This window comes from Scyliorhinus torazame, chromosome 2, assembly GCF_047496885.1.
Source record: "Scyliorhinus torazame isolate Kashiwa2021f chromosome 2, sScyTor2.1, whole genome shotgun sequence".
NCBI lineage: Eukaryota > Metazoa > Chordata > Chondrichthyes > Carcharhiniformes > Scyliorhinidae > Scyliorhinus > Scyliorhinus torazame.
The window spans coordinates 249,932,845-249,942,448 of NC_092708.1; the positions used below are offsets into that span (position 1 = coordinate 249,932,845).

The 9,604-nt window shown below is 43.6% G+C and overlaps 1 protein-coding gene across 3 annotated transcripts in view; it reads right to left on the minus strand.

The window, feature by feature from the left end:
* LOC140397143 (fibulin-7-like) overlaps positions 1 to 9,101 on the minus strand; it is an 86,636-nt gene extending 77,535 nt beyond the window's left edge. For 2 of the 3 annotated variants that reach the window (XM_072486135.1, XM_072486133.1), the window contains exons 1-2: positions 9,010 to 9,101; positions 8,827 to 8,899 (exon numbers count right to left, since the gene is read on the minus strand). In XM_072486135.1, the coding sequence (XP_072342236.1) occupies positions 8,827 to 8,892 (66 nt within the window). In that variant the 5' untranslated portion in view covers positions 8,893 to 8,899; positions 9,010 to 9,101. Of the gene's footprint in view, positions 1 to 8,826; positions 8,965 to 9,009 lie in introns of those variants that run through there. The other variant, XM_072486134.1, reaches the window with a different exon arrangement.
* Positions 9,102 to 9,604: the final 503 nt, after the last annotated feature.

A 9,604-nucleotide genomic window follows, 5' to 3' on the forward strand; every position in this document is an offset into this window, starting at 1 on the left:
ACTGAGATGTAATTAAACCCTGCTGTATCACTGCATGATCTTGCCAGTGTTGAACAAACATTGTATGCAAGAGATATAGCAATGTGTAGTCAGCGTAAAGCTCTGAAAAGATAGGAAGACCTTTATGTTTATAAAACTTCTTTCCCTTCTGTTCCATCCTAAATGTTTTGGAGCCAATTTGCACTTATTGAAGTGCATTCTATACTGTTGTATTGCGGGAAAGGTGGCTGACATTTGCACACCAAATGTGAGCACGAAATGTTGGCCTTGACAGAAAAATCCATAGTCCAAGAAAGATTTTGTTTTAAATAAGCCATTTATAATTAAGGAAAGTAAATGATGGGGTGTGGTAGAGTGGTTTACAGGGTTTTACTCCACCCATCTCTGTACTTACCATCACCACAAATAGCTACAGAAAGCAAGAACAGTTCATTAGGTTTTTGAATGACGTTCAACAAACGCTTGGTCACTTTTACTGATATTTCAACAGTGCATTCAAATTCTCAAAGCATCAGGGTGGGATTTGAACTCAGTTGAGCATTAGTCCTAGCAGGGAGAGTAGTAAACTCACATCATTCCGATAAACCATACGCAATTCATTCTGTTGTGGCCTGTGCGATTTTGACCCAGGAGTTAACAGATGACCCAATGTAGGGCTGAGTTCATAAGTGACGTTAAGGTAGTTTATTAACTCATAGGATTTACAGTGCAGAAGGAGGCCATTCGACCCATCGAGTCTGCACCGGCTCTTGGAAAGAGCACCATACCTAAACCCACACCTTCACCCTATCCCTGTAACCCCACCTAATTTTTTTTGGACACTTAAGGGCAATTTAGCATGGCCAATCCACCTAACCTGCACATCTTTGGAGTTTAAATATGGTGCACAAGTTGAATAGACAGAAAAAAAAATCACATACAGCCGGTGACAGGGGAGAACACTTTTCAGGTCCCCAAGGATAAACATCAGTGGATGCAGGGGGACAGCTGATCTCTGTGACAGGCGGTGGCCCCCTCCTCTGAACAGTTTACTGATGCCAGTGTTGGACTGAAGCCAGCATGGATCACTGCCAAAATCTCTTACCCGTCCAAAATGAAGTTTTCCTCTTCTCACAAGCCTGTTTCTTTTTTTTTGTATTTTTCCAATTAAGGGGCAATTTAGCGTGGCCAATCCACCTACCCTGCACATCATGCGGGTGTGGGGGTAAGACCCACGCAGACACGGGGAGAACATACAAACTCCACACGTACACTGACCCAGGATCGAACCCAGGTCTTTAGCGCCATGAGGCAGCAATGCTAACCACTACGCCACCGTAAAAGCCCGTTTCGAACCTTTACTCAGCCAGCTGATTTATGTATGGGTCATGAGAAGGAATTTTATCAGGATTGTAAATGTCTTATTTCAGGCTTGGTGCTACAGACATGTCTTTGGCAATGATAACAGGCCTGCCCTATGTTTGTCAGCCAACAGGTTGCTATGGAAGCGTTCTACAGAAGAGAGGGAGGGACCTATTTCTATAATATTCAATACATGTAATATTTCATAAGGCTATTGGAAGAGATTTCTTATAGGACACGATGTTTTACATTGGTCCAACATTTCTACACACCCACTGCCTTCTTTTCAAACTCACCTGCAATTTATCAGCACCTGGCTGTGTCAATAATGTGCCAAATTGCCAGAGCATACTTCAGTGAATCCAGTGTAGTGAATCACTGAAATATAGAATTATGCAATGTAGCAGGCCATTATCCCATCATGTCTGCACTAGCTCTTTGAAAGAATTATCCAATTACCCCATTAATCTGCATTAAAAAAATATATAATCTCCTGTCTGGTTCTTTTATCAATTATTTTAAGCCGGCCATTCTGGTTGCCAGTGGAAATAGTTTATCTCTGTTCGTTCTATCAATATCCCTACATTCTGAACACCTTTACTAACTCACCCCTCAGTCTTCCCGTAACAGCCTCCCCGAACAGGCGCCGGAATGTGGCGACTAGGGGCTTTTCACAGTAACTTCACTTGAAGCCTACTTGTGACAATAAGCGATTTTCATTTCATTTTTCATTTCATTTCTCTGCTCTAAGGAGAACAGTCCACATGTAACTGAAGTCACGCATCCCTGGTACCATTCTGATGAATCTAAATTGCTCAGAGATACAATTCCAAACTATACTTTGCCAGAAAGAGACTTTCAAGAATTATGCAATATGATGATGGGATGTGGGCCTATCCCTCACTTACTGGAAGTCACTCTGACGTTGAGAAATGGTGTAAAACAGTGGCTAGTGAATCAGCAGCATCTTTTAGATCTCTACTGATTGTGTTTCCTTGAAGTGAATCGGGAGAGATGCAAAACAGGCTGTTGATTTGACATTGCCAATTTTATACTGTCGCACAACATCACTGGTGACCCCAGCGAATGCCTGATTTCAACTGTGGAAAGATGCCAAGTGGAAATCAGACACTTTTCCTCAGTGAAGGGCTAGATAGGCAGGCAGCCCTCGACTTTATGACATTTAAGTTATTTCATACAAGTTACAGTGCAGAAGGAGGCCATTCGGCCCATCGAGTCTGCACCGGCTCTTGGAAAGAGCACTCTACCCAAGCTCACACCTCCACCCTATCCCCATAACCCAGTAACCCCACCCAACACTAAGGGCAATTTTGGACACTAAGGGCAATTTAGCATGGCCAACCCACCTAACCTGCACATCTTTGGACTGTGGGAGGAAACCGGAGCACCCGGAGGAAACCCACGCACACACGGGGAGGACGTGCAGACTCCGCACAGACAGTGACCCAAGCCGGAATCGAACCTGGGACCCTGGAGCTGTGAAGCAATTGTGCTATCCACTATGCTACCATGCTGCCCTATGTTATGACGAACGGCACTTAGAACATTTAGAAATTGACACGCCATTTCAACTTTACAACTTTGACTTTACGACTCCGCACCAGCACATTCATGCATGTGCATTGACATTCAGTGCCGCTCATCTGTATGACTGGAACATCTGTAACAACTTCAACCTTTTCCATCTTCACCCCTGGTTTTCATTGCATCTTTGATTCCTGTCATTCTTTTTGGTCATTCAAGCTCTCATACTCCTCCGTGTCACTGGTTACACGAGATCCTCTGACTGTTTTCTTCCCATTTCAGCCCAGACATTACAAGGTGTGTAGCTGGAAGACCTTACAATGTCCTGTTATTGGGGCAGCACGGTGGCGCAGTGGATAGCGCTGCTGCCTTACGGCGCCAAGGTCCCAGGTTCAATCCCAGCTCTGGGTCACTGTCCGTGTGAAGTTTGCACATTCTCCCTGTGTCTGCATGGGTTTCACCCCCACAACCCAAAAATGTGCAGGGTAGGTGGATTGGCCACGCTAAATTGCACCTTAATTGGAAAAAATGAATTGGGTACACTAAATTAAAAAAAAAAGAAAATGCACTGTCTTTTCCCACGGTCTTTATTTCCAAAAGATTCAAAGTCTGAAGCAAGGCCAGTCAACAAATTCTAGTTTTTCAAAATTATTTTGTGGTAAGTGGCATGGCTAGGTCAACATCTGTCACCCAATTCCTAATTGGACTTGAGAGGGCGGTGACGAGTCGACTTCTTGAACCACTGAAGTCCGCCTGGTGCTGTTAGGAAGTTTTTGGATTCTGATCCCACAACAGTGAAGGAACAGCAATACAGTTCCAAGACAAAATGGTGTGTGGCTTGAAGGGGAACTTGCAAGTGATGGTGTTCCCATGCATCAACTGACCTTGTTTTTCTATGGTAGAGGTCGCACGTTTGGAAGGCCCTGTCAAAGGAGTCTTAGTGAGTTGCTGCAATGTATCTTGTATATAATGCGCACTGTTGCCATAGTGTGCTGGTGGTGGAGGGAGTGAATGTTTAAGTTGATGGACGGTGTTGGTCTTCTTGAATGTTACTGGAGCTGCACCTATCCAGGTAAGTGAAGAGTCTTGCATCACATTCCATTCTTGCAGATGGTGGACGGATTTTAGGGAGTGAGGAGGTGATTTACTCACCTTAGAATTCTCAACCTCTGACTTGCTCTTGTTGACACAGTATGTATATGCCTGATCCAGATTAGTTTTTGGTCAAAGATAACCCTAGGATGTTGATGGTGGAGGATTCAGTGATGGCAATACCATTGAATGTCACGGGGAAATGGTTAGATTCTCCCTTGTGCGAGACGGTCATTGCCAGGCATTTATGTGGCCAACTGTCATTTGCCACTATCAGCTCTTTCCTTCCTGATGCTGGCTCCTTCAATTCAGGTACTAAATGTCTGTGATCGAGGGGAGCACCTCTGGACTGAGGAAAAAGCCCTGTGTGGGAAGCCATAGGTTAACAGTCACCAATCAACACCCCCCACCCCATGCCTCCTACACTTACCACATATCACATCCCAAATCTCTCATATAAATGTATCCCCAAAATTGCATTCTATTCACAACTACACACTTTAAATTAATGTTCACAAGTAATTACTTTGCAGGGATTCAGATTGTACCATCAGTGATGATTATGCTTTATTTACCTTCACAAACGCCACAGAAATACATACACTCACACACAGACACGCATACAGATATACACACAGACACATAGGTTCACAGACACACACACACATACAGACACACATGCACACACAGACAGACACACACACACAGATAGACACACACAGACACACATACACACAAACATAGACACACACACACATACACACAGAGACACACACACATACAGGCAGACACATATAGACAGAAATACATACACACACAGACACATAAACAGACAGTCATACATTCACACAGATGGGGCAGCATGGTGGCACAGTCATTAGCCTACGGTGCTGAGGACCCGGGTTTGAATCCCGGCGCTAGGTGATGTGATGAATGTCACGTTCGCCGCAAAATTTGGTTTGAAATAAGGCAACAGAAATTAATACAACCAGTATTTTAATTCAAAGTGGAATAAAACTACTTCAGCTAAAGGTCATCCAGAAGTCACCATTTGCTGGGAGAAACCCTTAGCTGACTTCAAGGATCATTAATACATTCCAAACAAATACAGGATAAGGAAAATCTTGCTTTGACACACTGTAAATTCTTTAGATCACTCCCCTGCACCTATAATTATTCCAACCCTGAGGATAGGAAATTCTTCAGATAAATAATACACAAATCCTTCCTTAACTATATAACTCTTGACATTTAGAATAACACCCTCAAAGAAGTGTCTGTTTGACAATCTATATATCTAAGAAACATGGCAACACTGAAAAGAGACTGATCTCTATACAAGTCCCTCTTTGCCAATATATCTTAAGACACCTGACATTCACGCAGACACTAAGATCATTAAAACATATATTGATGATAGTACATCAAATTATCTCTTTGGCTGTAGGCAATTAATCAACAATAAGTGATGAGATAACAGAAGCAGTCCTTGACCGATTAGAAGATTTTATGTATAAAAAGAGGGGCTTTTGGGCAGAGAGGTACCATCTCACTCCCCTGCGGGAGTGTGGGTCAAAGCTCTGTTCTTCAAGCTTGCCTCATCAAATAAAGACCATCATGGTTTTGTAACTATGTTTCTGTTAAACTTCTTGGAAATGTATTAGAAATTGGTAGGAGATACTTTAGGATTTTCCATGTTTTAGATATCACATTCTCTTAAGAGAAGTTAATGTGTTAGCAGATAACAAAGGACTGTTAACGGGTTTCATATTATTAACAGATAACAAAGGACTGTTAACAGTTTTTAATATTATTAACAGATAACTAAAGACTGTCAATCAATTGATATTTTTAACTCTGCAATTCTGTATGTATCTGTTGGGAGCATTTTACAATAAAAATACTTTGATTAAAATTATACTGTGTAGTCTTACTCTCAAAGTTTAAAATCCTAGCAAGCATTTAGGAAGTCTTAAATGACTCGGGCCCACGACGACAGAGGTAACGATTTAATTATGAGTATCTGAACTTTTCCCATAAAAAGTAACTGAGATTCTGTTTAACTGTCTGAGACCCGGAAAAGCATTCTCCTTTCGTGAGATCTATTTTGAGTCTTAGCAGAGAAATGGATTTCCCCCTTTTGGTGGGTTAACCTAGAGCATAGGTTATTAATAAAGTATTATCAGAATAACCTAATAACCAAATCCTTCACAGTCACTGTCCGTGTGGAGTTTGCACATTCTCCCCATGTCTGCCAGGGTTTCACCTCCACAACCCAAAAAGATGTTCAGGTTAGGTGGATTGGCCACGCTAAATTGCCCCTTAATTGGAACAAATTGGATATTCTAAATTCAAAAAGAAAAAAAAATACATTCACACAGATACAGCCTCACATACACACACACTCAAACATACAAACAGACTCACACACATAGATACACGCACATCACACACATAGACACATGCAGAGACAGACAAACATAGACAGACATGCACACATACACACACACACACAAACACACATCCACACAGAGACAGATACACAGACAGACACACATACACACACACATAGACACGCACACAGATTTACACACGCACATAGATACACGCACAGGCAGAGACAGACAAACATATACAGACACACATCCACACAGAGACAGACACACATACACACAGAGACAGACAGACTCACAGACAGATACATAGACTTACACACGTACAGGCAGACAGACACACACAGACAGGGGAGGCAGTGACACAGTGGTATTGTCACTGGACTAGTAAACCAGAGACCCAGAGTAACGCTCTGGGGACCCAGCTTCAAATCCCACCATTGCAGATGACGAAATTTGAATTCAATTAAAAATAAATCTGGAATTAAACGTCTAAAGATGGCCATGAAACTATTGTTGATTGTCGTAAAAACCCATCTAGTTCACTGATGTCCTTCAGGGAAGGCAATCTGCCGTCCTTACCTGGTCTGGCCTACATGTGACTCCAGACCCACAGCAACGTGATTAACTCATAACTGCCCCTCAAGGGCAATTAAGGATCGGCAATAAATGCAGGGGCAGCCTGCGATGCCCATGTCCCATGAACGAATAAAAAACAGACAGACATGCTGACACACAAAGCTGTACATTCTCCAGAGATACATCAACTGGGCTAGTCTGACTTAGCAATCAAAAGGTAGAAGTCAAAAGTTGCCCCGCAATCTCTTCATGTGTCACACATGGATCATTTTGTAGCATGCAATCCGCACATTCATAAAGGTTGTGGGTTAAAGACAAAAGCACATAATTCCGGTTGACACTCCAAGGCAGCACCCAGGGAGTCCTGCTCTGCTGGAGGTGTTGTGGATGAAACATTAAACCTGCCTTTCCTTTCAAGGAGACTCCCAAAGCACTATTCCAAAGAAGAGTCGGGAAATTCTCACTGACATCCCAGCCAATCCCTCAACAGCCAGCACTAGAACAGATTATCTGGGCACATTTCTAGGTGGTTTGTGGGGCTTTGCTATGGCCACATTGATCGTTGTATCTTTCTGCACAGTAACTTCACTTTTATAGTGTGCAGGTTCCAAAGAACTTTGAAACGTCCCGAGGTTGTGAAAGGCGCTATAGAAATGCAAGTGCTTTCTGGGCTCTCACAGCTAGCTGCTGTGAGGCAAATTGCACATGTTTACCACAGCTTCTGACTGTTCTTAATCTCCAAGCCTTCTCCGTGTGCCAAAATAAATGATGCCTTCGACTCCGCATAAACACACAACTCTTTAATTACTCGGCTGCGGCACAATGCTCTCGTTCTTGCTTTCTCGCCTGTTGCGGAATGCCGCCCTACCGAGAGATTTCTGGACAAACCCAGGCACTGTGTGCACACGCATGCACCTTACACCCACTCTGCTCAACTGGGGACAGAGGGCACGCTTGTGTTGCCTGGTCCCAACTTCGAATGAACTGGGGGGGGGGGGGGGGGGGGGCTACTTCTGTCTAACTCTGCCATGTGCATCCATTCTACCAGCAGCTCACTGCCAATGAAGAAAGAGTCAAAAAAAGAAGGCCGGAGGTGAGTGTGTGAGGAGTTTGTGCAGGGGCAGCCCAGCTCTTTTGTCCAGTTACAATCTCGGATTAGCCACGGCCAGATGACACTGTTTCAGGGCTGCACCAAGTTGATGCAGAGGGAATCTAGCCCACGAGTCAGTGTGCTCCACCCGGGTGTGCAAAGGTTCACCAATCCGCCGCCTGTGGGTGTGAGGTCAATGTGTCACCAGCAATGAAATTGCCCACATCTGTATTACTCACACGTGTCTGATAAATAAGGGCGGCTGGAGGTTAAAACTGAGATTATTTTGGAATTTGAAAAGAAAAGGTAGCCATCTGGTGGGCAACAAACCTGCTTTAGGGTTAACGGGTTTATCAAATGCGTGGCAAACTCCCAGTTTAACTCCCTCACCCAGATAAATCATTTAAATCATAAATCAGTCGGCTTGCCCAGAGGCTAGCCAAAAAGAGTTCTCGCACCGTTATATAAAGAGAAACACAAATCAATGCACTTCACCGCTGGTGACAGTCTGTCACATTAACTTGCAAATCATTAGCGACAATTGTCCTTTTCTCTCTGCCTCTCCTTGAGGAACCAGACAAGTGGACCCCTGCTTGTAACCCCGAGGCTTTAAATCCCGGGAGACAAGATTAGCAGCAACCCCCTCCCTTTTTTAAAGTAAATCTTCAAGTTGAACAAAAACAAGTCTTTTTCGCACAGTTAAGGATAAAATACAGAGTCTGTTATTCAAAAGGCGACATTTGCGAGTAGCTGAAAGCTGCTTGTCCCAGGTACGAACATTCTTACCTGGTCTGCGCTGGAAACCAGTTCCAAAATGCACAGCATCACCCAGCCAGAAACTCCAAGAATCATCCTGAAACTGACACAAAAAGAGAATGACCCAGACAGTCTCGCCGCCAGCGACTACCTCCCCCCCACCACCCCACCAACAGCCCAGTCTGTGTGGGATACGCCGACAAAAATAAAAACCTCGCTCTCTTTGGGGTTTTTTTTTTGGCGGGGTAATCTTTCGTTGTTCCTTTAAATGTCCTTCTTCCCCAAACCCCGGGTCGAAGTCCCGAGTTGGTCTGGCCCGAGATATTTATCGTGTATGCGTGTTTGGAAATGCCAAGGATTAGATGCTGGGGGTTTGATTGACACTTGGAAGGGGCTTTGTGTGTGTGTGTTTATGTTGGGAGTGGGTGGGGTGTTGATGCCAGAGGGAAGGAAGGAGTTGGGCTGGGAATAAGGGAAAATCAGATTTTGGCCATCATTTTAGTCATGGAATCTATGTTATGAAATGTGGGAATAATGCCAAATCGCTACAGGAATTCCCACCTGAAGTTGAGTTTCCATCTATTTAGACTGTCGCCGTTTGATACCTGCTCCCAGTAAATAAAATACTGCCATTCCTTCTCAAACATCTGAACATTAACAAATATATATATATATATTTAAATCAACGGTATAAATGTTTCTGGTATGGGCCAATCGCCAAGAGGACAAATCTTGTGGAGAGGTAAATACATATGTGATTTAAAACGAGTCACTGTACACCCTCTTAAATATAGCGATCCTGTACGGT